The sequence below is a fragment of the Gorilla gorilla genome, chromosome 4 (genome assembly GCF_029281585.2).
Source record: "Gorilla gorilla gorilla isolate KB3781 chromosome 4, NHGRI_mGorGor1-v2.1_pri, whole genome shotgun sequence".
In the NCBI taxonomy this organism is placed as follows: domain Eukaryota; kingdom Metazoa; phylum Chordata; class Mammalia; order Primates; family Hominidae; genus Gorilla; species Gorilla gorilla.
Window position 1 is genome coordinate 33532041 of NC_073228.2, and position 26408 is coordinate 33558448.

Genomic DNA, 26408 nt, shown 5'->3' on the forward strand with positions numbered 1-26408 from the left:
TTGGGACCGGATGACACCTGCGAAACCAAAACGGGAATGGATAAACTGAGGTGCCACTGGGGACCTGTTTCAGAAGTACCTCCCGGGCGGGGCCATCACCGGAAGTGGCTTTAGGCATGTAACCTACAATGCCCGCCTCTAATTGCGCTACCAGTAGGCGACGAGCCGCCTCCACTTCCGGTCCCCAGAGCAGTGGCCAGCAGCCCCCTCTTTACTGCTCTCCTATTGGCTGCCGCAAGGACGCGCTGTGATTTCCCATTGGTCGCGTCTCCCCTCCGGCGCCGCGCCTCCTTCCTCCAGGTATAGTCTCGTCTTTAGGCATCCGATTGGCTAAAGGCTGGGAGGGCGTTTGCCCGACTCGACCAATGAGTGGGGTCGAGAGTGAGGGCGGTGGCTGCGTGATGGGGGGCAGGGCGGGACTTGGCGTGGCCATTGGCCAGGGCGGGTACAGGCTAGAGATATGATTGGTTCAGGAGAGGGGCACCGTGGTGGGGTCGGGACTGCGCGGCCTCAGCAGCTGCGGGAGACGGAAGTGGCAAGAGCGCGGCCTCAGAGGGTCGGGCGGACGCCGCCTGGGTGAGTCACCGTGCCCCCTGCACTGCAAGCCTGGGAACCGCAACGACTGCGTCTTGCCCGGCTCCGCCCTGGCCCCCATCGGCTTTCCTGAGTCCCGCCTTCTGTCATTTGGGGCTCCGCCTCCCAGTCTTTAGGCTCCGCCCCTAGAACCTGGGCACCTGGGCTCCCCTGCCAACCTGGCCCGCCCCCTGGGACCAGATCCCCTAGGTCTGAAAACCCTGGGCCTCCCAGGCCTGATCCTTGTCCCTCCTTCCCTCCCTTCCTTCCCTGGGGCTGCTGCCAGTGGGCGGTGAGGCAGCACCTCTGGCTTGCCTCTTGCCGGTTCCCCCATGAGGGAGAATGGCCTAGGGAGAGGATACTGTGAACAGGGAGGTGGGCAGTACCGCAGATGGAGGCTTTTATCCCCGCAGCCTCCCGCAGGGCTCTGCTGCACTGCCTGAGGAAAGCAGGCATGAAGGAAAGTGTCAGTGAAACCTAGGCCTGGCTCCCTAAGTGAGCCTAGGAAGCCCTATCCTGAAATCCCTGTTACTTGGGCTCATTGGACAGATGCTGACTCCAAGGCCTGGATTGGCCTGATTCTGTCCCTGTTGTGTGGCCTCCTCTCCATAACCTCCACCCCACTTGGTGTCAAATACACTCAGCAGGACCTGTGCAGCCCTGCTGCCCTCTGATCACAGGTTGTGGTCCCCTCCCTCTTGTCCCACTCTGGACTCTGCCCCCAGTAAACAGATCAGGTGGGTACTACTCCCAGACTCAAAGACTGGCAAAACATTCCTGTGGATTCATGCTCCTTCAACTACTGCCACTTCACCCCAAGAGTCAGGGCCTAAAATGAGCCCCAGTTGGGCAGCCTGTGTCTCTTCATAGTTGGCAGTTCTGCTCCCTGAGAAAGAAGTGTTCTCCCTCTGCGTCTGGAAATCAGGACTCCTGAATTCTGCCGAATAATCTTGGATGACACTCATTCCTGTTTCAGAACTTCGTGGCTGACTTCATGCCCTGCAGGATCACTTGTTGCTTTCTCCCCATGTAGCTCCCATTGCCTCTCTCTGGCATGGTGACTTGTGGAGAGACTGGAGTCTCTGTGAGGGAGAAGAATAAGAGTTGTAGAGAAGGTCAGGGGTAGATGTGTGTCATTTGTTGATTCTATGGTAATGTTAATGGGGTCCTTTACTTTTATGTTCCTCTGTCTCCTTACAGTGAGAAGCAGGCAGCCAGGACCCTTGCCACGGTAGAATGGTGAGTACCCTGTCTTTCCTCAGGCCATTGTGTTTTCTGTAATCCATGTGTCTTTCTCTGTGAAGCTGCCCCACCTGTCCTAGACTTTGAGCTCCAGGCTACCCTGTTCAGCTCCTAAACATGTTCATCTGCCCTGGAGATAAATTAGGGTTTCTTTAGATTGCAAAACATCAGCCAGTATACAGCACTGGGACTGGAAGCTTCTAGAAATCATTTTCTGCATGTGCTAGGCCCCACACTTTCCTCCTACTCCCTACCCACCACTGGTTCTATTAACCCTTCATAACAGCCCTCTTCTTGCTTTTCTTGGGTCCCCGGTAGAATCTCTGTGTTCTGGTCTGAAAAGCTGGGCCTTCTTTATCTCAAGATCTTTGGACTTCTGGTGGGTCCTTTGAATATTGTGGATGCTATATCAGGAGTGACTCCACCAAAACTGTGGGGCTTCTCTAGTTCCAGGGTGCTGCTGTTAAGCCACTACAGGTGACAGCTGATTGAATATCTATCAGGATAGCATCTTCAGGGTGCCCAGAATATCACCAGAGGTGGTTTACAATGATCCTATTAATTTTCCATTAACTGTAACAGCCCTTCTCTCACCCCAAGTCCAGGGAAGCCCTTAACTCCTGAGAGCTAGGAGGAGGCAGTGAGATGGGAAAGGCCTAGAGAGCTGTAGGCCCTGGCCCAGACCAGGCCCTTAACCTGGTAGTATCTCTTCGGTTTCTTTTAGGTGTCCCTTGTGCTTAGGGGCAGGTTAAAGAATTCAGTAGATGAGAGGATTTCCTCCTTCCCTCCCTTCCTTCCATAGACATGTGGATTTGGTGTGTGCACTATTGGTTCAGTCTCTTCTCAGAAAGCCTGCTGGTTTTGGCCCCCACCAACAGATAGCTCCTCTTTTTCTCTTCTGGGCTACCCTGAAAAGGGCATGGGCTTCACAGTCAGCTTCATCTAATTTCAAATCCTAGCACCACCACTTAGTTAAATTACACACTTTCTCTCTAAGCTTGAGTCTCACCAGTAAGACAGGATAAGGTTTACTTCTTGGGGCTTGAAAAGTTTTACTGAGATAATGTTAGAAACTGCCTGGCTCATTGTAGATGCTTAATAAAATGTCAGGTTTTCTTTTATTACTCCCTTCTCCCCCAAACAAGACAAAAGCCCTGGTGTCTGAAAGTTACAAGGTGCAGGAAGTTTGGGGTTCCAGCCAGCTCCCTCTGTGACTCTTGGTGACATTTTGAGCCCCTTATTCCTGGTCCTTATTCCTTGGCCCTCTACCCAACTCTCTCTACTCCGCTGCTCCTGGGTTTCAAGTTTCGTTTTTTTGTATAGCTTCTGTGGTCGATACTTCTAGCTCTTCACTTTCCCAGACTAAGAAATCCTTTCTCCTCCAAGAAGGACTTTCTTACCCAGGGATCAGAATGTGAAACAAGGGAGAGATGGAGCTGAAGGAGTAGGGTTGGGTAGGGGCGTTGGAATAAAAAGCTCATTTCCCTTTCCAGGGCGTGGAATGACTAACCTGGCACCATTCTAAGGGGAAAGAAAGGTTTAACGAAGTCACGGGATTGAAGGACCCTGATGGGCAGGGGCATGGTGGGTAGTGGTTTTGGAGGGAAAGGAGGAAGCAAATGGGGTGCGGGTAGGTGAGCTCCACCTTGGGATCCAGAGCAGGCGTCGGGGGAACTTAGGGGAGGGGGCGCGGTGATGGGTTTGTAAGAGGGCATGGGGTGGCTCACCTTGGAAGAAGGGAAATGAGAAGATGTGGGCGGTCCCGTAGCCCAGATTCCTGAAAGCTCCTAAAGGTCCCTGGAGTAGGGTACGCCCTCCTACGAGGCCCAGGGTCCGCGGGGAGGGAGGAGGCTGCGCTTGTGGGCGGGGCCCGCGGAGCCGCCCCGCCTCTGCCTCCGCCTTCCCGCCGCTGTCCCGGGCTCTCCCCTCGCCTGGCTCCCCTCCCTTCTGCACTCGTGCGGGAGGGCGGAGCTGGGCCCGCTCCATTGTGGAGAGGAGGGGAGAGGCGCGCGGGAGCCGCGCGGAGGCCCAGCCACCAGCGCCCTAGCCTCTTGGCCGCCGCGGCTGCACCTGGCGAGCCCCGCAGCCGGGATGCGGCGGGCGCCCGGGGCTGGCGGGCAGCGCAGCGGCTCCGGGGACATGTGCGCTGGCCCAGACCGCCCGCGACCATGAGCCTGACCGCCCGCGTCTCCTGCTCCATGCTTAGCTGCTTCGTAAGTGCCCACCCTGCCTTTGGGGGCCTAGAAGGCACCCGCAGCCCCGCCCAGGGTCAGCCCTCGATTTCAGCCCATCCCCCTTCCCGAGGCCCCTGGCCCGGCCCCGAACGTTTGGGGGGCAGGGAAGGTGGGTTAACCCTTTTATTTCTTGGACTTGCTTCAATCTTTGGGTGCCGGAGATGGTCGAAGGCCAGGAATGGAAATTCTGTGGTCCATCCTGGCCCCGCAGCCACTGCCCTTGACTGCAGATCTCTAGGCCCCGCCCTGCAGGGGTACATCCCTTTACCTCCGCCTCTCCCTCTTGGTCCCACCCGCTGAATCCTTGCTTGGGGATGTGGGATGTGGCTAGTAGGCTGAATGGGATGTTAGGAGGTTGGTCGGGGAGCACGGGATGTCTTTGAGCTGGCTTGGGGCTCCAGTCCCTTCCCTCTTCCACCATTCCATCCCTCACCTGGCATGCCAGCCTTTTCTCCTTGACTGTCCCCCAGGCAGCCTCTCTTCTCCATCTTCCCTGCCTCTGCAGGGTTCCGTACCTCTGCATCATTCCCGGTCCTCCCCTCCTCCCGCTCTGGCTGATGCTCCTTCCCAGCTTCCCCCATCTGTCCTCTCAGCTGTCCCCCCACCTTCCCCGTGGGTGTCTGCCAGGCCTCCTCTCTCTCTCTCCCCTGGCTGTCCTTGGGTCTCCTGGCTCCTCCCAGGTGCGTGGATCCCCTCGGGTCCCCTCCCTGGTGGTTGGGAGGGGAGTTCCTTTTGCTTGCTGTGGGTATTCCTCAGGAATTCCCCTCTGATTAGCAGGCAGAGCAGGTTACTTGGCAGGTAATGGGGGCTTGTCAGCAGTGTGGGTCTAACAAGAAGATAAGCCCAGCTCTCAAACACGTCTTCCTTTTGAAAGCATCGGTGAAGGCCCTCTAGAGGCGTGGGACTGAATCCCCCCACCCACTCCTCTTTGTCTCCTTCACCCACCAGATTGAAGCTTCAGTGGCTGTAGGCGCCTGATTTCCCTTCTCTCTGAAACCAGCTGCCATACCTGGCTCCTTTTCCTCAGGACAGCACTTTCCCATCCCCACTCCTGCCTTACCCTTATGCGGGTCTAAGGGAAAGAGTCTTTCTTTTCCTTAGTTTTCTCTCCTCCATTTTTGAAATGTTGGTTCTATAGGAGAGTCCCTCTTTGAAGAGTGCAGATTCCCAATTCCTCCTGGGGCCTCACTCTTTCCTTAGGCTTAATAGGCTGATACCCTCTCCATTTCACCCTTCCCTGTCTCCAACCAAGTCAGATCTCTTTTCCCTTCTCTGGTGACCAGAACCTTTAGAGGTGTGTGTGTGTGGGTATCTGTGGATTTCTTGGTGGGGAGGGGAGCAGAATGAGCCTGATGGGCTAAGTGGAGGTTGGTGACTTAGGACTGTGGCCTTCCTACAGGGTGAGGAGGGCCCCCCCAGCCTGGAGTACATCCAAGCCAAGGATCTGTTCCCCCCCAAGGAACTAGTGAAGGAGGAAGAGAATCTTCAGGTAAGGAGGAGTTGGGGGCCAGGATAGATGGGGCTCCCTGCCCAGTTAAAAAACACCCTCCCTTCTCCCAAAAATCCTCAAGGGCATCTGGTACCAGAGCTCTGGCTTCCTGTTCCCTGGTTTCTGGAGGAGGAGGGTTTGTCTGCGCATCCTGGAGCCTTTGGCCGCAGGGAAGGAAAGGCAGCTTTCCTGTACAGCTGTTGCCTGGTGCTGTTACCGTGGAGAGAACTCTCCTCTCCTGCCTTGGCCCACCTTTTCCAGAGGGGATCCCACAGATCAGGGGCTGTAGAAGAGGATAAGGTGGTCACTCACTTCTGGACTGAAGGTTTCTCTGCCCCTTGACAGGTCCCCTTCACAGTACTGCAGGGTGAGGGAGTAGAGTTCCTGGGCCGGGCAGCCGATGCCCTCATTGCCATCTCTAACTACCGGCTGCATATCAAATTCAAGGACTCTGTCATCAACGTGAGTTTCTGTATTGTTCTCCTACCCCTAAGCTAGAATCCCTATGAAGTTCAAGGTGGGATTGTTCCAAGGCTGTCCTTGATCATGTCATTAAAAAAGTTGGAGGCCGGGCGCAGTGGCTCACGCCTGTAATCCCAGCACTTTGGGAGGCCGAGGCGGGTGGATCACTTGAGGTCAGGAGTTCGAGACCAGCCTGGCCAACATGGTGAAACTGTGTCTCTACTAACAATACAAAAATTAGTCGGGCTTGGTGGTGCGCACCTGTAATCCCACCTACTCGGGAGGCTGAGGTATGGGAATCACTTGAACCTGGGAGGTGGAGGTTGCAGTGAGCCGAGATTGTGCCACTGCTGTCCAGCTTGGGTGACAGAGTGAGACTACCTCTCAAAAAAATAAAAAAAAAAAGTTGGGGATCCCTTCTGTTTCTCTCTGACCTCATGTTTTCCTGCCTCATTTTCCTAGCTCTGTTTCTGGCTCTTTCTCCTTTCTCCTCTTCTCTCTTTCCATTATTCTATTACTGGCCCTTCTAAGGAGCACAGTGGCATTGTTGGAAGAACACAGGCTTTGGAATCAGGCAAACCTGGGCTCTTTTCCTGCGTTGCCACTCACCAGCTGGGTGACCTTGGTCAAGTCACCTAACTGAGGCTTGATTTTTCTCCTCGTAATATGGGCTGAAAGCACCTGCTGTGCAACGTTATTGGGATCATTAATTGGGATCACATATGCAGAGGACTCCGTACAGTTACCAGGTGCTTAACAGACCCTCAGTAAATGTTGGTTTCCTTCCTGCTATTGATACATTAGTGCCTATGCTAGGGTGAGGGTGAGGAGTGGTACCCAGTGGGGAGTCTGAGCTTGAGTTTGCCCTTCCTCTACAGGTCCCCCTCCGGATGATTGACAGTGTGGAGAGCCGTGATATGTTCCAGTTGCACATTTCCTGCAAGGACTCCAAAGTGGTGAGGTGAGAACAACGGAGCCTCACTCAGGTCCCCTGGCCCTAGTCTTGTCCAGTTCTCTGTGCTGCAGGGTTTCTCTGGTGCAAGAGAGGAAAGATCCTGCCTCACTTTCCCCAGTTGGAAGAAAAGGTGAAGACCATGTTCTGGGGTGGGAGGTCAGTTTACTGACCCATAGGATCTTGACCTGAAAAAATGGGGGTAATGCCTAGTTCATGGAGTCATCGTAAGGATTAGGTGAGATAATGTGTATGTGTATGAAAGCACCGAGGACAATATCTGGCACAGAGCACTCACATTATTGTTGGTTTATTTATTTATTCATTTGATATACATGTATTGAGTACCCTACTCAATGCCAGCCTGTTTTAAGCCCTGGGGATACAGCAGGGAACAAATAGACAAAATTTTGCCACCTCAGAGAGCTTACATTCCAATGAGGAGATACCAACCGTAAGTAATAAGTAAAATTTGTGAAATGATAGTAAGTGTAAAGGAAAAAAATAAAGCAGGGAAAGGGAATATGGAGTGCTATGAGGGTGAAGATTGTAAAACAATCAGGCTGGGCACGGTGGTTCACGCCTGTAATACCAGCACTTCGGGTGGCCAAGGTGGGAAGATCCCTTCAGCTTAGGAGTTCAAGATCAGCCTGGGCAACATAGCAAGACCCCATCTCTACTAAAAATAGAAAAAATTAGCCAGGTGTGGTAATGCGTGGGGAGATCGCTTCAGCTTAGGAGTTCAAGATCAGCTTGAGCAACAGAGTGAGACCCCATCTCTACTAAAAATATAAAAAATTAGCCAGGCGTGGTGATGCATGCCTGTAGTCCCAGCTACTCAAGAGGCTGAGATAGGAGGACCTCTTGAGCCTGAGAAGTCGAGGCTGCAGTGAGCTGTGATTACACCACTGCACTCCAGCCTGGATGACAGAGTGAGACCCTGTCTCAAAAAAACAAATGAAAGTGATCAGAGAAGCTGCACCGAAAAGGTGGCAGTCGAGTCAAGACTTGAAGAAAGTGGCCATGTGGGTATTTGGGGGAAGAGTGTGCCAGAGACAGAGAACGGCAAGTGCAAAGGCCCTGAGGTGGGTGTGTGCCTGCATATTGGGAGACTGGCAGGGAGGCTGGTGTGGTTGGAGTAGAGCACGTGTGGGTGAGGGTAGTGGGTTATATGACCTGAGAACAAAGCCGGGTGTCAGACACTTTGGCTGTCATGAAGACTTGCTTTTACTTTGAGGGAACTGAGAAACCAGTGGAGGATTTTGAGCAAAGGAGTGATGTGATCTGATTAATGTTTCATAGAATCACACTGGCTGCTATATTGAGACTGATGAAAGAGAATGGGGGCAAGAGCAAAAGCAAAAACTGGGAGACTAGTTAGGAAGCTATTGCAGTTATCCAGATGAGAGATCATGGTGGCCTGACTGAGGTGGTAGCAGCCAAAGCGGTGAGAAGCAGTCAGATTCTGGGTGTATTTTGAAGATGGAGATGAGAAGATTTGCTGACAGATTTGAAATGAAAGAAAGAGGAATCTGGATGACTCCAAGGTTTATTAAAAGGATACCTACTTTAGAGCCTACCATGTGCTCAGGTCTGTGGGGCATTCAGAAGGAGCATTCACATTGCCCTTCCCTTCAAGGAGGCTAAACTCTAGCTGCTGGAAGAAGATTTAACATGTGGCAATATGCTATGGGAAAATGTGTTGCTTAGTACTCCAAGCAGGCCAGGCACAGTGGCACATACCTGTAATCCTAGTACTTTGGGAGGCCAAGGGAGGAGGATCGCTTGAGCCCAGGAGTTCAAGATCAGCCTGGACAACATAGAGAGACCCTGTCTCTATGAAGAATTTAAAAAGTTAGCCAGACGTGGTGGTGCACAATTATGGTCTCAGCTACTCAGGGGACTGAGTTGTGAGGATTGCCTGAGCCCAGGAGGTCGAGGCTGCAGGGAGCTGTGATCGTGCCACTACACTCCAGCCTGGGTGACAGAGCAAGAGCAAGACCCTCTCTCAAAAAAAAAAAAAAAAAAAAGGTATATATATATTCCAAGCACATTAAGAATCAAGAGAGGAAGGAGTTTCTGGAATAGAGTAGGCTGGGAAGGCTTCAAGGAAGAGGTGAGACTGAAACTATCTTCAAAGCATCAGTAGGATGTGGCTAGGCAGAGAGGAGACATTATCAAGCAGAAGATAAACCAAGGAGATGGGAAGGATGTGAGCAGAACTTCCCGCCTGAAGCAGAAGGTTTGAGTTAGGGAGTCATGGGAGATAACACTGGTCCATTAGGGTAGGGACAAGGAGTGCAGACGTTCAGGGCCACATGGTAGCATTTAGATTTGATACGAGAAACAGTAGCGCCCCATTCGAGAGGATAAGTATGCCTCAAACACAGGAGTTCTTGGGAAGAGAATTATCACAAGAGACAACTTCTGTTGGGTGTTGGCCAGTGTCCCTCGTCCCCCCACCCTGGGTCCCCACTGCTTTACCTCTTGCTTTGCAGCCTTCTCTCCTCACAGCCTTCCTGTGGCTGTGTTTTTGGCCCTGATAGCCCCATGGCACAACTGCATTTTGCCTCACCTAGGCCTGTGGCTTCTTGCCTGGCAGGTGCCACTTCTCCACTTTTAAGCAGTGCCAAGAGTGGCTCTCACGGCTAAGCCGAGCCACAGCAAGACCTGCCAAGCCTGAAGACCTCTTTGCCTTTGCCTACCATGCCTGGTGCCTGGGGCTGACCGAGGAGGACCAGCACACTCACCTATGTCAGCCAGGTGAGGCCAGTCTATTTTCTTTGGGAGGCTGCTTCTTACCCCTTAGTTCTCACCCCTCCTCCACTCCTGCACATTGGTGCTCTGGGAAGCTAACCATCGTGGGGGCTCTGTTGCAGGTGAGCACATACGTTGTCGGCAGGAGGCGGAGCTTGCGAGGATGGGCTTTGACCTGCAGAACGTCTGGAGAGTCTCACACATCAACAGCAACTACAAGTGAGAGGGTTGGGGACCAAAACACCTTCCACACCAAACTACTTCCGTGTTTGGATAAAGTGTGGTGGGCACAGCTTCTGAGTCTGAGAGGGAGGAAGGCTCATGGTTTCTCTTCCCACAAAGCCATCCCCAGGGATCCTGTCATCACATGTTTTAGACCCAGTGCAGTGACCCCCACCTGGTCTCTTCTCAGATTGTGCCCCAGTTACCCCCAGAAGCTGCTGGTTCCTGTGTGGATCACTGACAAAGAGCTGGAGAATGTGGCTTCCTTCCGCTCCTGGAAGCGGATCCCTGTGGTTGTGTACAGGTGAGGCAGTGGGGCTGGGAAGTAGGGAGGCCATTTCTTATGCAACAAGGAAAGAGTCAAAATTGGAGGTTTTGGGTAACCTGGTTGACTGAGAATGGACACTCTATGGGGAAGTATGAAATAATTTTAAAACAAAAACTATCTTAGTTTTTTCTCCTAAGAATAAGGCTATTAGGGAGTTTATTCATTCCCCCCCTTTTTTTTAGAGTGTGTGTGTGTGTGTGTATAAAATAGTACATTATTTTATACACACATTAGTACAGGGGTTGGCAAACTGGCCTGCAGACAAAATCTGGCTTATAGCCTATTATATAAAATGGCTTGTAAGCTGTGAGTGGTTTTTACATTTTTAAAGGGCTATTTTTAAAAAAAGCAAAGAAGAATACATGACAGAAACTGGTTGTGACCCACAAGGCCAAAAATTGTTGTCTGGTTTTTTACTGAAAATGTTTGCTGATCCCTGCACTAGAATATTGTAGCTAAAATAGAGTGAGACAGGAAGTAACCCTGAAGTTTGGAATTGTTCCTATTCTTGGCTCAGCCAGGCCTTGTTCTCCTGCTGGGTGTCTGTACCTGGAGCAGTTGCTGTGCAGATTTGATGAGTCAAGGTCACCTTGGACATACAGAGCCCATTTGAGAAAGTATGTGTGATGGTGCTTTGTAAACGGTGAAGCCTGCTAGTGACGTTGGGGCTTTTGGTTGCTGTTATGGCCTGGATGAGTTGGTAGCCCCTGCTGGCTCTAGAGACTTTGGTCTAACCCCCTGAGGTAGGCCTCTGGAGGCTTCGAATGCCAAGGGCATTACGGTTTCTTCTGTTTTGTCAGACACTTGCGCAATGGGGCTGCCATCGCCCGCTGCAGCCAGCCAGAGATCAGCTGGTGGGGCTGGCGCAATGCTGATGATGAGTACCTGGTCACGTCCATTGCTAAAGCCTGTGCCCTGGACCCGGGGACAAGGGCCACTGGGGGCTCCCTCAGCACCGGGAATAATGATACCAGCGAGGCGTGTGATGCTGACTTTGGTAAGGTGTGGATGATGCTAACCCCCCAGGGAGCAGGCCCCCTCCTTGGCTTCATTGGCTCCCAGGGAGTCCCCAGTGAGAGCCTGGGAAGATGACAACACACGGGGTGCTGGGGTCCCTGCCTTGTCAGAAGCTGTGGGGTGTGAGGGGTCTCTAGTTGCATGTTCTGCCTTCTGAGAGGGAGTGTCAGAGGGCCAGCAAGAGGTTGGGTGGCTGGCTGACTCAGGGGCTCCTTCCTGCTGTGTGTTTAGATTCTTCTCTGACTGCGTGCTCTGGAGTGGAGAGCACAGCAGCTCCTCAAAAGCTGCTGATCCTGGATGCGCGATCCTACACGGCAGCAGTGGCCAACCGGGCCAAGGGTGGAGGCTGTGAATGTGAAGGTATTGCTGTTATCCCAGTGTCTGCAGCCAGCCTGTGCTCTGGGTGGCTTTGGTGAGGAGGGGGTTGGGGGCCATTTGTACAGTGGAAAGAGCCCAAACAAACCTGGCTTGGAATCACAACTTTGCTACCTACTAGCTATGGCTATGACTATGCTGAAGTTGCTTAATCTGTCCAAGCTTTATTTTCTCTTCTATAAGAAGGGGATGTTACACACTTTGCAAAACTGTTGGGATGATTAGAAGTTGCATATGTAGGCTGGGCCCAGTGGCTCATGCCTGTAATCCCAGTACTTTGGGAGGCAGAGGCAGGCGGATGGCTTGAGCTCAGGAGTTTAAGACCAGCCTGGGCAACATGGTGAAACCCCGCCTCTGTCAAAAATACAAACCATTAGCTGGGCATGATGGTGCATGCCTGTGGTCCCATCCCAGCCACTTGGGAGGCTGAGGCATGAGAATCACTTGCATCTGGGACGCAGAGGTTGCAGTGAGCTGATATCATGCCACTGCACCTCTAGCCTGGGTGACCATGAGACCCTATCTTAAAAAAGAAAAAGAAGTTGTATATATAAAATTATTGCCACAGAGCAGCTACTATTTATTGAGAATTGATTATATATTGTCTTTCTAAGTACTACTATCATTTGTCATTACTGTTACTATTATTAATATATGGCACCTGAGTCTCCAGAGATACAAGTGTGATTCAGATTTCAAGACTGTATTTAGTTCCTATCCTAGGAGTGCTCTGCCCTGCCAGGGAAGCTTTGTCCACCAGGACCACTCTTGTCCTGGATGCCTGTTTCCAGGACGTGCTTTTTTTGTTTGTTTGTTTGTTTTGAGATGGAGTCTCGCTCTGTCGCCCAGGCTGGAGTGCAATGTGCCATCTCAGCTCACTGCAACCTCCATCTCCCAGGTTCAAGCGATTCTCCTGCCTCAGTCTCCCGAGTAGCTGGGATTACAAGTGCCTACCACTATGGCCAGCTAATTTTTGTATTTTTAGTAGAGACGGGGTTTCACTGTGTTAGTCAGGCTGTTCTTGAACTCCTGACCTCAGGTGATCCACCCGCTTCAGCCTCCCAAAGTGCTGGGATTACAGGTGTGAGCCACCGCGCCCGGCCTAGGACGTGCTTTTATGTCCCACTCTCCTGTCATGTCTACAGAGTACTATCCCAACTGTGAGGTCGTGTTCATGGGAATGGCCAACATCCATGCCATCCGGAACAGCTTTCAGTACCTCCGGGCTGTGTGTAGCCAGATGCCGGATCCTAGCAAGTAGGTGTTCCCTGCTTGGATTCCTTCCAGTCTCATTCCTTACCCAGTACCTCTTATTCTTGGAAGATTAGATGGGGAGATGAGAAGTTTGGAGAGCAGGAGACCTGAGGGCCTGGGTGGAGTTGGGTGCCGTGGGCTAGTTCCAAGAACCCTTCCACTTCTCAGCCAACACTTTGGCGTGGTCACAGGACATGGATTCCTTTCGTTTGGATCAGTTGTTCTACTCAAAGAACACAGAGAACTGGGGAGAGAAAATGGCTGAGTGTGCATGTGATGCTTCCCAGTTCCTCTTTTGAGCTTCAGATGCTTTTATCTGCTGTAGGTCCTGTCTTCCCTACCTTCCTGCTAGACACCTCTTGTCCAAAAGGCCCTGGGTTGTACCTCTTGGTTTCAGTTCTCAATGGGGACTTTGTTGGGTGGGGCTGGCTGTGGATGGTGGAGAGACTGTTGTGGCCTCAGCACCCTTTGTGACCGACTTGATGTCTGCTTTTGTGTAGCTGGTTGTCGGCACTGGAGAGTACCAAATGGCTGCAGCACTTGTCGGTGATGCTAAAAGCAGCTGTGCTGGTGGCTAATACAGTAGACCGGGAAGGCCGGCCTGTGCTGGTACACTGCTCAGATGGCTGGGACCGCACACCGCAGATCGTAGCCCTGGCCAAAATATTACTGGACCCATATTACAGGACGTTGGAGGTATTGAGAGGAATTCGGTGGGAAAACCAGAAGGAATGTGGCAGGAGGGAAGGTGTTGAGCCCTCTGGATCTGTCCTGGGGATCTTTCAGTAGAGGACATTGGTGGCTCTTTTTTTCTTTTTTTTCCAACTCCCAAAGGCTTGGAAAATTGGTGGCTTTGAGTCCTCTTCTAGGTCCAGTCCTATTTTTCTTTGAAGCTGCCAGCTTCCTGCTTTGGGCAGTTCCCAGGGGAGTAGCACATCAGCATTTCCAGAGAGGCCCTATGTTTGAACAGTTTCTTTTTTTGCAGGGCTTCCAAGTGTTAGTGGAGTCTGACTGGCTGGATTTTGGGCACAAGTTTGGAGATCGCTGTGGCCACCAAGAGAATGTGGAGGACCAAAACGAACAATGCCCTGTGTTCCTCCAGTGGCTTGATTCTGTTCATCAGTTGCTTAAGCAGTTCCCCTGCCTGTTTGAATTTAATGAAGCATTCCTGGTAAGTCCTAAGCCCTGTGACAACAGGGATGGGGGGAATGACAGCCCGAGGCCCCCAGGTGCAAGCTCTCTCTGCTTTCTAGGTAAAACTGGTGCAACACACATACTCCTGCCTCTACGGCACCTTCCTGGCCAACAACCCCTGTGAGCGAGAGAAGCGCAACATCTACAAGCGGACCTGCTCTGTGTGGGCGCTCCTTCGAGCTGGCAATAAAAACTTTCATAACTTCCTCTACACACCCAGCTCAGACATGGTGAGTCTGAGCCCTTTTCCTATAGGTGCTATTTAGAAACCTATAGGGAGAAGCAGCTGAGTCAGTAGGGAAAATGTAGAGTCAAGGGCTTAGGGAAAGAAAAGGGACAAGGAACTCTTGACAAAGCACTAGTATTGGGCTGCTTCCCTAGGTCCTGCATCCTGTTTGTCATGTCCGGGCCCTGCACCTCTGGACAGCTGTTTATCTGCCAGCATCATCTCCATGCACACTTGGGGAAGAAAACATGGATCTTTACCTTTCCCCAGTGGCCCAGAGCCAGGAGTTCTCTGGCCGCTCTCTGGACAGGTAAGAAAAGCCCTTCTTCCTTTCTCCTCTCTCCACTAGGAAGGCAGTAACTGTTTCCCATCTCATCTAAATGTTCTCTTTCTTTCTTTTTTTTTGAGACGGAATCTCGCTTTGTCGCCCAGGGTGGAGTGCCAGTGGTGCAATCTCGGCTCACTGCAACCTCCACTTCCCGGGTTCAACTGATTCTCCTGCCCCAGCCTCCTGAGTAGCTTGGATTACAGGCACCGACCACCACGCCCAGCCAATTTTTTGTATTTTTAGTAGAGATGGGGTTTCACCGTGTTGGCCAGGCTGGTCTCAAACTCCTGACCTCAAATGATCCACCTGCCTCGGCCTCCCAAAGTGATGGGATTACAGGCGTGAGCCACCGTGCCCGGCCTCTTTCTGAGGTATTTAAAAGCAACTTCTTGAGTCATTTGCAGGAAAAACTTGGCCAAGACTTGTAGCTAGCCTGGAGTGCACTCTGTGTGTTTTCAAGGTCCTCTGAAGATAAGGTTGGATACTTTCTTTCCTGGAGGAGCTGCTATCACTCTGTATGATATACCCAAGCAGGGGAGAGAACAAAACAGAAAGGACTATTTTAGGAAGGTTTGTGGGAATGGTCTTGATTTTTGTTCACTGGTACAGGGCATGGGGAGCTTGCTATATTAGTAGCAACCTTTGTTGTGTCCAGCATTCGCTTCCAGAAACATCTGACTCTCAGGGAAATGGGTTCCCAGCAGGAGGATGGCCTTATATTACTCCCTCAGAAAAAGGCCAGAATTTAAAAGGGAGACATAAAATTAGTTATCTTCTGGCTCAATGTTTGGGGAGAAGTGAGATGATGTTGGTTAATTTATGAGAGTAATACCTATTTCTTGTTTTAAAAAAATAGTCAATATAAAAGTAGAAAATGAAAATCTTCCCTTATGATCCTTGTCCCCACAGGTGTCCACTGTTAACATTTGGTACGTGTCTTTCCAAATGTTTATCTCTACATAGGTAAATCCACACTCACGCTTTCATATGGAAACATTTTTTATAAACAAAATCAGAATATTTTTACATACGCTTTTTACTTTTTTGCATATTCTGCAAATTGTTTTTCCCACTTTGTATTAGGTTGTCTTCTCATGACAGCACATGTAAATTTCCTTTCTTGTTTTTATTGGCTTCAGAGTAGTCCACGATTTGTATAACCAGATTCCTACTCATCATTTAGGTAATTTCCATTTTATTTTTTTTTATCATTACAGGGAGTGCTTTACATCCTTATATGTGTAGCTTTTTAAAAATTTGTAAAATACAGGCTGGGCACGGTGGCTCATGCCTGTAATCCCAGCACTTTGGGAGGCCGAGGCAGGTGGATCACTTGAGGTCAGGAGTTCAAGGCCAGCCTGGCCAACATGTTGAAACCCTGTCTCTACTAAAAATACAAAAATTAGCTGGGCATGGTGGCAGGCACCTGTAATCCCAGCTACTCGGGAGGCTGAGGCATAAGAATCGCTTGAATCTGGGGGGTGGAGATTGCAGTAAGCCAAGATCGCGCCACGCACTCCAGCCTGGGCAATAGAGTGAGACTCCATCTCAAAAAAAAAAAAAAAAAAATTGTAAAATACACATGCTATTTACCATCTACACCATTTTTAAGTACATAGTTTAGTAGGGTTACTTTGTGTGTGTTTTTTTGTTTTGTTTTGTTTTGTTTTGTTTTGACAGAGTTTCGCTCTGTTGCCCAGGCTGGACTGCAGTGGCACAATCTCAGCTCACTGCAACGTCTGCCTCCCGGGTTCAGGTGATTCTCCTGCCCCAGCCTCCCGAGTAGCTGGGATTACAGGCATGCGCCACCATGCCCAGCTAATTTTTGTATTTGTAGTAGAGACGGGGTTTTACTATGTTGGTCACACTGGTCTTGAACTCCTGACCTCAAGTTATCCACCATCTCGGCCTCCCAAAGTGTTGGGATTACAGGCGTGAGCTCCTGCGCCTGGCCAGTAGGGTTACTTTGTATGCATATATTTGCATTTGTGCTAGTATTTTTGAATGAAAATACTGTGCTCAAAGGATATATATACATATATACGCGTATATATATATACACATATATGTATATATATCCGTATACATATATACATGTATACGTATATACATATACATACATATACATATACGTGTGTATATATGTATACAATATATATATACACACATATATACATATATACATGTATATATGTATATGTATATCTCAAATTTTGATATTTGTTTATTGGCTGAGAGCTTTTTTGTTTTTTAGAGACAGGGTCTTGTTCTGTCACTCAGGCTGGGTGCAGTGGCACAATTATAGCTTACTGTAACCTCAAACTCCTGACCTCAGGTAATCCTTCTGTTTCAGCCTCCCAGGTAGCTAATTAGCTCATTAGGCATGTGCCAATTTTTATTTTTTGTAGAGACGGGTCTGTTGCCCAGGTTAGTCTTAAATTCCTGGCGTCGAGTGATCTTCCTGCCTTGGCCTCCCAAAACACTGGAATTACAGGTGTGAGCCACCATGCCCAGCCTGGCTGAAAGTTTTTAAAGTTAAAATATAACATATGTTATTGGTTGAATATTGTAAAGGAAAACAAAAAGCCCAGCATCCCAAATTATTGGTTTTAGGGTCTTTTGAACTAAGTCATTGTGAGGGGACCATGATAGGTTTCAGGATTTCAGTGATTTTTTTTTCCTTCCCCAAACTATGCAGAATTTGGCTACAGGTTCATAGGTTTACTTGTCCTGGGAGAGGGGCCATAACTTTTAATCAAATTTTTAATAAGCTCTGTGACCCATTTAATAATCATTTCATTAACTTAGTATCTGATTTATCAATTCAACAAATGTTTCTTTAATACCTACAAGTTGCGTATTACTGTACTAGGTTTTGTGGGCTACAGCAAAGAAATAGAAGATATTGGTTCTACTTTCAAGATAATTTTAAGCTGTAAGATAAGACACAGAACAACTAGAGAGAGCAATTCTTTTTTTTTTTTTTTTTGAGACAGAATCTCGCTCTGTCACCGGTTGGAGTGCAGTGGCGCAATCTTGGCTCACTGCAACCTCCGCCTCCCAGGTTCAAGTGATTCTTCTGTCTCAGCCTCCCAAGTATCTAGGACTACAGGTGCCCACCACACCTGGCTAGTTTTTTGTATTTTCAGTAGAGACGGGGTTTCACCATGTTGGCCAGGATGGTCTCGATCTCTTGACCTTGTAATCTACCCGCCTCGGCCTCCCAAAGTGCTGGGATTACCAGACCCGGCCAACTAGAGAACAATTCTAAGTCAACATCTAAGCAGATAAGAATGTGTGTAGTTCAGGCTGGGTGCAGTGGCTCATGCCTGTAATCCCAGCACTTTGGGAGGCCAAGGTGCGCAGATTGCTTGAGCCCAGGAGTTTGAGACCAACCTGGGCAACATGGTAGAACCCCATCTCTACAAAAAATGCAAAAATTAGCCAGGCATGGTGGCATGCGCCTGTGGTCCCAGCTACTTGGAGGGCTGACGTAGGAGGATTGTTTGCGCCCAGCAGGTTGAGGCTGCAGTGAGCTGTGATCATGCCATTGCACTCCAGCCTGGGTGACACAGCGAGACCTTGTCTCAAAAAAACAAATGTGTGTAGTTCAAAGCTTTAGAGAAATGATGTGTTTTTTAAAAGGGTCACTTGGTAGCTGTTTTACTCAGGAAATTTTCATGAAGGACCAGACAAGAACTGTGGGTCTTTTTGTGTTCTGTGTATCTGGCTTAGAACCTGGCACGTAATAAGTAAATTTAAATAAATTTACTAAAGTAAAAATTTACTTAAAACTGGACAAATGGCTGGGCGTGGTGGCTCATGCTTGTAATCCCAGCACTTTGGGAGGCCGAGGCGGGCGGATCACGAGGTCAGGAGATCAAGACCATCCTGGCTAACACGGTGAAACCCTGTCTCTACTAAAAATACAAAAAAAAAAAAAAATTAGCCGGGCGTGGTGGCAGGCGCCTGTAGTCCCAGCTACTCTGGAGGCTGAGGCAGGAGAATGGTATGAACCCGGGAAGGCGGAGGTTGCAGTGAGCAGAGATCGCGCCACTGCACTCCAGCCCGGGCAACAGAGTGAGACTGTCTCAAAAAAAAAAAAACTGGACAAATGAATGAAATAAAGGGAGTTGTGAGCTCAGTAACAAGGTTAGTGGAGAGGGGTCCAAAGGAAGTGGATACATGAGAGGTAGGGTTTTCTCGCTCCATTGCCCAGCTGGAGTGCAGTCACATGATCTTCTCAGCTCACTCCGCCCACCGGGTTCAAGTGATTCTTCTGCCTCAGCCTCCCGAGTAACTGGGATTACAGGTGTGTGCCACCACACCTGGCTAATTTTTGTATTTTCAGTAGAGACAGGGTTTCGCCATGTTGGCCAAGCTGGTCTCGAACTCCTGACCTCAAGTGATCCGCTCACCTTGGCCTCCCAAAGTGCTGGGATTATAGGTGTGAACCACTGCACCTGGGTGAGAGGTAGTTTTTTTTTTTTAAAAAAGAAGTTCTGTGGCTGGCAGGGGTTGAGAAGGGGCTATTTTAAGGAATAGCGGAAATATAGGACAGGTCATTGAGGGCATTGAAGGCTTTAAACATTACAGTGAAGAGTTTATTTTGATTCAGTTGTCAATAGGAAGTCATTGTAGGAAGTTACTTTGGTCTGCTGACAGTGGGATCCCTGGAGAACTAATCAGTGAGTACAGGGTAGCTGGAGGCACAGAGACCAGCCAGCACTGCTGTAGTAGTTTAGATATGAGGGGAAGAGTCCCTGGCAAAGAGAAAGGATTAAATTCAGAAGCACTATAGAGAACCATTGGCAGGCTACAGAATTGAAAGTTGGAGAGTAGAAGTGAAAAGTACTTTGGGTCCCAAGTATCTGAGCTTAAAAAGTAGGAGAATATTAGTACCACTAATAGACATTGGAAGGTCGAGAAGACCAGCCAGTTTGGGGAGAAAGCGGAGATACAGGGAAATTGGGATTGAAATATTAGTTGACAGCAAAGAAGGAGGTGTGTTGTAGGCAGCTCAAGATGGAGAGTAGATTTCGAGAAATAATTGGTATAAAGATTTTAAAGGAAATGGTCTCTGTAACAACTGACCTGACTTACCTTTGATTCTACCTTTCCCTAGATCAAAAATGTCCTTCTTCTTCTCCTTCTTCTCCCCCCTCCTCCCCCCTCCTCCCCCCTCCTCCCCCCTCCTCCCCCCTCCTCCCCCCTCCTCCCCCCTCCTCCCCTGCCCTCCCCTGCTTCTCCTTCTCCTTCTCCTCCTCCTCCTTCTTCTTCTTCCATTAAAGTCATAAACACATTCTTCTATACCCATCTCAAATCCTACCCTCTCTCTGTAGCCTTCCTTGACCTCCTAGCTGGATGAGCTCTCTCTCCTTGTTCTAAACTCAGGTATTATTATCTCTGTCAACATTGCTGACTAACCTTTGGTACACACAGAATGAGTTGTGGAGGATGGCAGAATGTTGTTATTTGAATTTGGATGAAGAGCACATGGAAGTTAATTATATTCTTCTTTTTGTTGTTGTTGTTTGAGACAGAGTCTTGCTCTGTCACCCAGGCTGGAATATAGTGGTGTGATCTCAGCTCACTGCAACCTCTGCCTCTTGCCTCCCAGGTTCAAGCGATTCGCATGCCTCAGCCTCCCAAGTAGGAGCTGGGTTTACAGGCGTGCACCACCACGCCCAGCTAGTTTTTGTATTTTTAGTAGAGATGGGATTTCACCATGTTGGCCAGGCTGGTCTTGAACTCCTGGCCTCGAGAGATCTGCCTGCCTTGACCTCCCAAAGTGTTGAGATTACAGGCATGAGCCACTGTGCCCAGCATATTCTTTACTTCTTTTGTATGCTTGAAAGTTTCCATAATAAAAAATAAAATGAAAGAAGTCAGCTGTGACACTTAAAAGAATACAGATCCCTAGGCCTCACTCTTGACCATTCTTATTCAGTAGGTCTTGGGTGGACCCTGGTTGTCTGGATGTCTAAGAAGATCCACTAAGATGCCTGATGTGTATCACACATTCAGTTGGCACCTAGCAGTGGAAACTTGATGTTGTATTTTGAGCTCATTCATTCATTTCTCAAGTCATTTGCCCCTGGTACTGTGCTAGGCGCTGGGGATTCAAATAAGACAGAGTCCTGCCTTCAGGACACTTCAGTAGAGGGAGTTAAACAAGTAAACAATAAAGTGCAATAATGTGTTATTGGAAGCACTGAGCAATGTGCTTTGATGTGGATTCTTTTGTTTAATCTTCATAATAGCTTTAAGAGCTAGGTACTTTACCTTTATTCCATAGATGAGGGATTTGAGGCGTAGAGAAGTTAAAGTCACACAGCAAAGATGTTGTTAAATTGGGATTTGAACCCTGCCTATGGGACTCCAGGAACTATAATTATAACCACTGTTATTGCCTTCCTGGAATTTCATACCATTAAAAAAATCGAAATTCGTCACAAAAGGTATATCAAGTATGTATAAAACATTTGTTTTAAGTTTCAAAAACCGATTACTTAAAATAAGCTGCGTTGTAACTGCCTTTGGGGAATTTTTCCGCATAGGCTGAACTGACTGAGCCATCTAAAAATAGGAGGCCAGTGAAGCCTCTACTGTTTCCCTGGTGAATTTCCCTCAAGTTTTCATTGCTCTAAGGACTTTGAACTGCATTAATAATCAGGATAGTCACTCTTGAAAATGTCCCTTAACCTATCTGGTATATATGAATGCCTCTAGAACTCTGAGTGCTATATACCAGGGGAAGTTTCATGGGGCCTTGGGAAGGAGAGGAGCACACTGCTGCTAAGTGGTTATCAAGAGCAGTGTTGAGGGAGTTGTGTTGTCTTAATAAAGTTTGTGGTTATTATGTTTGTGGTTGGTTGCCTGTATTTTGAATTCTCATAGCATCTCTACAAGGTATTATTTATTATCATCATTGTATAAAGGGAGAAACCAAGTATCTGAGAGGTTAATTTACTTATTTGTAGTCATGTAGCTAATTAGCGTCAGAGCCAATATTGTCTAGCTCCAAAACCCATCTTCTTTCTGTTTTACTGTGATGGAGGCAGTGGGATATTGGGTTTGAGTCTCAGGTATAGTCCTAGCTGGAACAGTAGATTCAGAAGGCATTGGCATAGAAGGCAGCTGAAACCACTGTAGTGGTTGAGATTGCCCAGGGAGACTGGTAGGTTGAGTGCTGACAAAAGCTGAGGATAGATTTTTGGGTTCCGGAGGACAGGGTCCATGTCTCATGCTTTTTTTACAGAGTAAACTTTCAGTGAACATTGGTTATTTGTGATCTTAAGGGTCCTTATTTCTAAACTTAAGTGTTCTTAAGTGTCATTATTTCTAAACTCTGGCTTTGATATTGCTCCATTGATTCAGTTCCATATATTGTATTGCAAGTGCCCATCTCCTGACCTGGAGGTGTTATATTTGTCTTTCCAGATTACCTAAAACCAGATCCATGGATGATCTTCTTTCTGCCTGTGACACAAGCAGCCCCCTGACTCGTACATCCAGTGACCCTAACCTGAATAACCACTGTCAGGAGGTCAGGGTAGGCCTTGAGCCCTGGCACAGCAATCCTGAGGGATCAGAGACAAGCTTTGTGGACTCTGGGGTAGGAGGGCCTCAGCAAACTGTAGGAGAAGTGGGTCTTCCTCCTCCTCTGCCCAGCAGCCAGAAAGACTACTTGAGCAATAAACCTTTCAAGAATCACAAAAGCTGTTCTCCAAGTTACAAACTGCTTAATACTGCAGTGCCTCGGGAAATGAAGAGCAACACCTCTGATCCTGAGATCAAAGTCCTGGAAGAGACTAAGGGACCAGCTCCAGACCCTTCTGCCCAGGATGAGCTGGGTAGGACTTTAGATGGCATAGGGGAGCCACCTGAACATTGTCCTGAAACAGAAGCTGTCAGTGCACTCTCCAAGGTCATTTCTAACAAGTGTGATGGAGTTTGTAATTTTCCTGAGTCTTCCCAGAACTCTCCTACAGGTACGCCCCAACAGGCCCAGCCAGACTCCATGCTAGGTGTGCCCTCCAAATGTGTTCTTGATCACAGCCTCAGCACCGTTTGCAACCCACTGAGTGCTGCCTGCCAAACTCCTCTAGACCCAAGCGCTGACTTCCTCAACCAAGATCCCTCAGGGTCTGTGGCAAGTATCTCCCACCAGGAACAACTGAGTTCTGTGCTGGATCTGACCCATGGGGAGGAAGACATTGGTAAAAGAGGAAATAATAGGAATGGGCAGTTATTGGAAAATCCTCGCTTTGGAAAAATGCCATTGGAATTGGTCCGGAAGCCAATTTCTCAGAGCCAGATCAGTGAGTTCTCTTTTCTAGGGTCCAACTGGGACAGCTTCCAAGGGATGGTGACTTCATTCCCAAGTGGGGAGGCCACCCCTCGGCGGCTGCTTTCCTATGGCTGTTGTAGCAAGAGGCCAAACAGTAAGCAGATGCGGGCCACAGGGCCCTGCTTTGGGGGCCAGTGGGCTCAGAGAGAAGGTGTGAAGTCACCTGTCTGTTCTAGTCATTCCAATGGACATTGTACTGGCCCAGGAGGAAAGAACCAGATGTGGTTGTCCGGTCATCCAAAGCAAGTCTCTAGCACAAAGCCCGTTCCACTGACCTGCCCTTCTCCAGTGCCTCCTCTGTATTTGGATGATGATGGACTCCCCTTTCCCACGGATGTGATCCAGCATAGGTTACGGCAAATCGAAGCAGGGTACAAACAAGAGGTGGAGCAGCTACGTCGACAGGTGCGTGAGCTTCAGTTGAGGCTGGACATCCGTCACTGCTGTGCCCCTCCAGCAGAGCCCCCCATGGACTATGAGGATGATTTTGTAAGTAGTCACCAACTGCCATACACCCATTATTTACTCTGTTCATCCAGCCTTCCCTCCATTCAGCATTTATTCGTTGGGTACTTGCTGCGTGCCACTGAGTTAGGTGCCTGGGCTATAGGATGAAAAACAAGTAAGCAATTAGAATGATGTTTTTAAGTGCTATGACTGAGGAGGCATCAGGTGTTAGAGGGCTGGAGTGGAGTGAAACGTCAAGGAAGACTTTCTTTAGAAGGTAATGCTTGAGCTGAGTGCTGAAGAATGTGTGATACTTAGCCAGGTAGACAGTGAAAACGAAACACCATTTGCAGAAGCGTAGTGGCAATAGATACTCCAATGATACGGCTTAAAAAGATGGGACATGCGAGTATATATGTGTACATGCATGCATACACGCTTACACTGGGGCTATGAGAGACAGTCAAATAGGGTGGTGGGAGGTGACATTGGAGAATTAGGTGGAGATTACAAGGGTCAGGTTGAGTGCCCTTCTTGTTTGGATTTTACCCTTAAGGCAATAAAATTTTAGGCCAGTGCACAATATGATCAGAGTTGTAGTTTAAGAAAATGACTCTTGCAACAATGTATAATTTTTTTTTTTTTTTTTTTTTTTTTTTTTTTTTTGAGACGCAGTCTCGCTCTGTCACCCAGGCTGGAGTGCAGTCATGCAATCTCAGCTCACTGCAACCTCCGCCCTCCCGGGTTCACGCCATTCTCCTGCCTCAGCCTCCCGAGTAGCTGGGACTACAGGCGCCCGCCACCATGCCCAGCGAATTTTTTTTTTTTGTATTTTTAGTAGAGACGGGGTCTCACTGTGTTAGCCAAGATGGTCTCGATCCCCTGACCTCATGATCCGCCCACCTCGGCCTCCCAAAGTGCTGGGATTACAGGCGTAAGCCACTGCGCCCGGCCCAACAGTGTACAATTTTAATGAGGCAGTTGAGACCCAGATTGGGAGGCTGGTAAGGTCATTTTGGAATAATCCAGGTGAGAGATGAAGACTATAGGCTGTGCAGTGTTGGGCAGCCTCAGGTTCTGGCACCATAGTCCTTGGGGAGCTTCTAGGAGCCAGCTTCCTCTCCATGGTATCTTGCCATTTACACAGACACTTTCCTTCCTTCTGTTAAGGTGCTCCCCACTTGCCTGCTTCTCACTTCTCTGGTGCTTTAAACAGGAGTCAGCAAACTTTTTTTTTTTTTGTAAAAGGCCAAATAATAACTATTTTAGGTTTTGTGGGCCATACCGTCTATGTTGCAACTACTCAGCTCTGCTATTGTGCAAAAGCAGCCGTAGGCCAGGCACTGTGGCTCACGCCTGTAGTCTTAGGACTTTGTGAGGCCGAGGTAGGTGGATCACTTTAGCCAAGAAGTTTGAGACCAGCCTAGGCAACATGGTGAAACCCCATCTCTACAAAAATTACAAAAAATTAGCTGGACATGGTGGTGGACGCCTGTGGTCCCAACTACTCAGGAGGCTGAGGTGGGAGGATCTCTTGAGTCCAGGATGTTGAGGCTACAGTGAGCCGTGATCATGCTGCTGCATTCCAGCCTGGGCAAAAGAGCGAGACCTTGTCTCAAAAACAAAACAAAAAGCAGCCATAGACAGTAAGTAAATGAATGAATGCAGCTGTGTTCCAGCAAAACCTGATTTACAAAAACAGGCAGTGGGCTAGTTTGGCCTGTGGGCCATAGCTTGCCAACCCCTGGTTTAGAACATAACAAGAGTCTTTCTATGCTGTGGTATAGCATATTGGTAAGAGTGTAAATCTGAAACTACAATACTAGGTTCAAATCCCAGCTTTACTACATATCAGCTCTTAACTTTCTCTGTGGCTTCATTTTCTTATTTGTAAAATGGGGATATTAGTAGTATACATTGTAAGACGGTCATAAGAAATAAGTTCATGTGTGTAATGCACTTAGCACAGTGCCTGACACATGGTAAACAGTAAGCGTTAATGATGATGAAGATAATTTGTTGTCTTTGCCTTTTCATCAGACATGTTTGAAGGAGTCAGATGGCAGTGATACTGAGGATTTTGGCTCTGATCACAGTGAAGACTGCCTTTCAGAAGCAAGCTGGGAACCTGTTGATAAGAAAGAGACTGAGGTATGTTTAGGCACATATGTGGTGGGTACTTACGTGAGCCAGTGAGTCATCATATTTTCCAGAGATGAATGACATGCTGTAGACTGAGCTGTCCCCCAGAGGAGTGTCAGCCTGGTAGGCAAATGGTAGCCAGTTATGAAGATAAGCCTTGTCACTTTCTCCTGGGGTGCTTTCCTCATTGCAATGTTGCTCTTCCAGTCTGTCAACAAGGACCAGGAATTTTTCTTTGTGCCTTCTATTAGGTGACTCGCTGGGTTCCAGACCATATGGCATCACACTGCTATAACTGTGACTGTGAATTCTGGTTGGCCAAACGAAGACACCATTGCAGGTAAGATGTTTTGTATGATTTAGTATGACTCAAAAAACAGGGCAGGCCAGGCGCAGTGGCTCACACCTGTAATGCCAACACCTTGGGAGGCTGAGGCAGGCGGATCATGAGGTGAGGAGATTGAGACCATCCTGGCCAACATGGTAAAACCTGTCTCCACTAAAAATACAAAAATTAGCTGGGCGTGGTGGCGCATGCCTGTAATCCCAGCTACTCTGGAGGCTGAGGCGGGAGAATAGCTCGAACCAGGGAAGCTGGAGGTTGCAGTGAGCCGAGATTACGCCACTGCACTCCATCCTGGCAACAGAGCAAGACTCTGTCTCAAAAAGGACAAAAAAAAACAAAAATAGTGTAATACATATGTATAGAACTAAGTGGAATTAGTTTTGAAGTGGACACCTCTTTATAGAAACTATTTTTGTTTGTCCCCAACTTTTCATTTAGTATCACTCATTCTCAGTATATTGGCATTT

The 26408-nt window shown here is 48.7% G+C and overlaps 1 protein-coding gene and 1 long non-coding RNA gene across 4 annotated transcripts in view; one reads left to right on the forward strand and one right to left on the reverse strand.

Annotated features, from left to right (window-relative positions):
* Window positions 1-370: 370 nt before the first annotated feature.
* The window catches only part of MTMR4 (myotubularin related protein 4), a 28543-nt gene continuing 2505 nt past the window's right edge, over window positions 371-26408 (forward strand). Inside the window, exons 1-18 of one of the 3 annotated variants that reach the window (XM_004041278.5) lie at window positions 371-576; window positions 1774-1812; window positions 5449-5538; window positions 5884-6000; window positions 6879-6961; window positions 9555-9715; window positions 9832-9928; window positions 10122-10235; window positions 11060-11256; window positions 11508-11636; window positions 12797-12908; window positions 13406-13601; window positions 13891-14076; window positions 14159-14329; window positions 14481-14635; window positions 22097-23495; window positions 25494-25604; window positions 25847-25935. In XM_004041278.5, coding sequence (XP_004041326.3) covers window positions 1810-1812; window positions 5449-5538; window positions 5884-6000; window positions 6879-6961; window positions 9555-9715; window positions 9832-9928; window positions 10122-10235; window positions 11060-11256; window positions 11508-11636; window positions 12797-12908; window positions 13406-13601; window positions 13891-14076; window positions 14159-14329; window positions 14481-14635; window positions 22097-23495; window positions 25494-25604; window positions 25847-25935 — 3410 coding nt within the window. In that variant the 5' untranslated portion in view covers window positions 371-576; window positions 1774-1809. Of the gene's footprint in view, window positions 577-1187; window positions 1311-1773; window positions 1813-3714; window positions 4029-5448; window positions 5539-5883; window positions 6001-6878; window positions 6962-9554; window positions 9716-9831; window positions 9929-10121; window positions 10236-11059; window positions 11257-11507; window positions 11637-12796; window positions 12909-13405; window positions 13602-13890; window positions 14077-14158; window positions 14330-14480; window positions 14636-22096; window positions 23496-25493; window positions 25605-25846; window positions 25936-26408 lie in introns of those variants that run through there. The other 2 variants (XM_055386777.2, XM_019028092.4) reach the window with 2 other exon arrangements.
* Window positions 19228-20147, reverse strand: LOC129533471 (uncharacterized). The gene is made up of 2 exons (XR_008679729.2): window positions 20081-20147; window positions 19228-19416 (listed from the first exon to the last, which is right to left on the reverse strand). It is a non-coding gene; the product is annotated as an uncharacterized lncRNA (long non-coding RNA).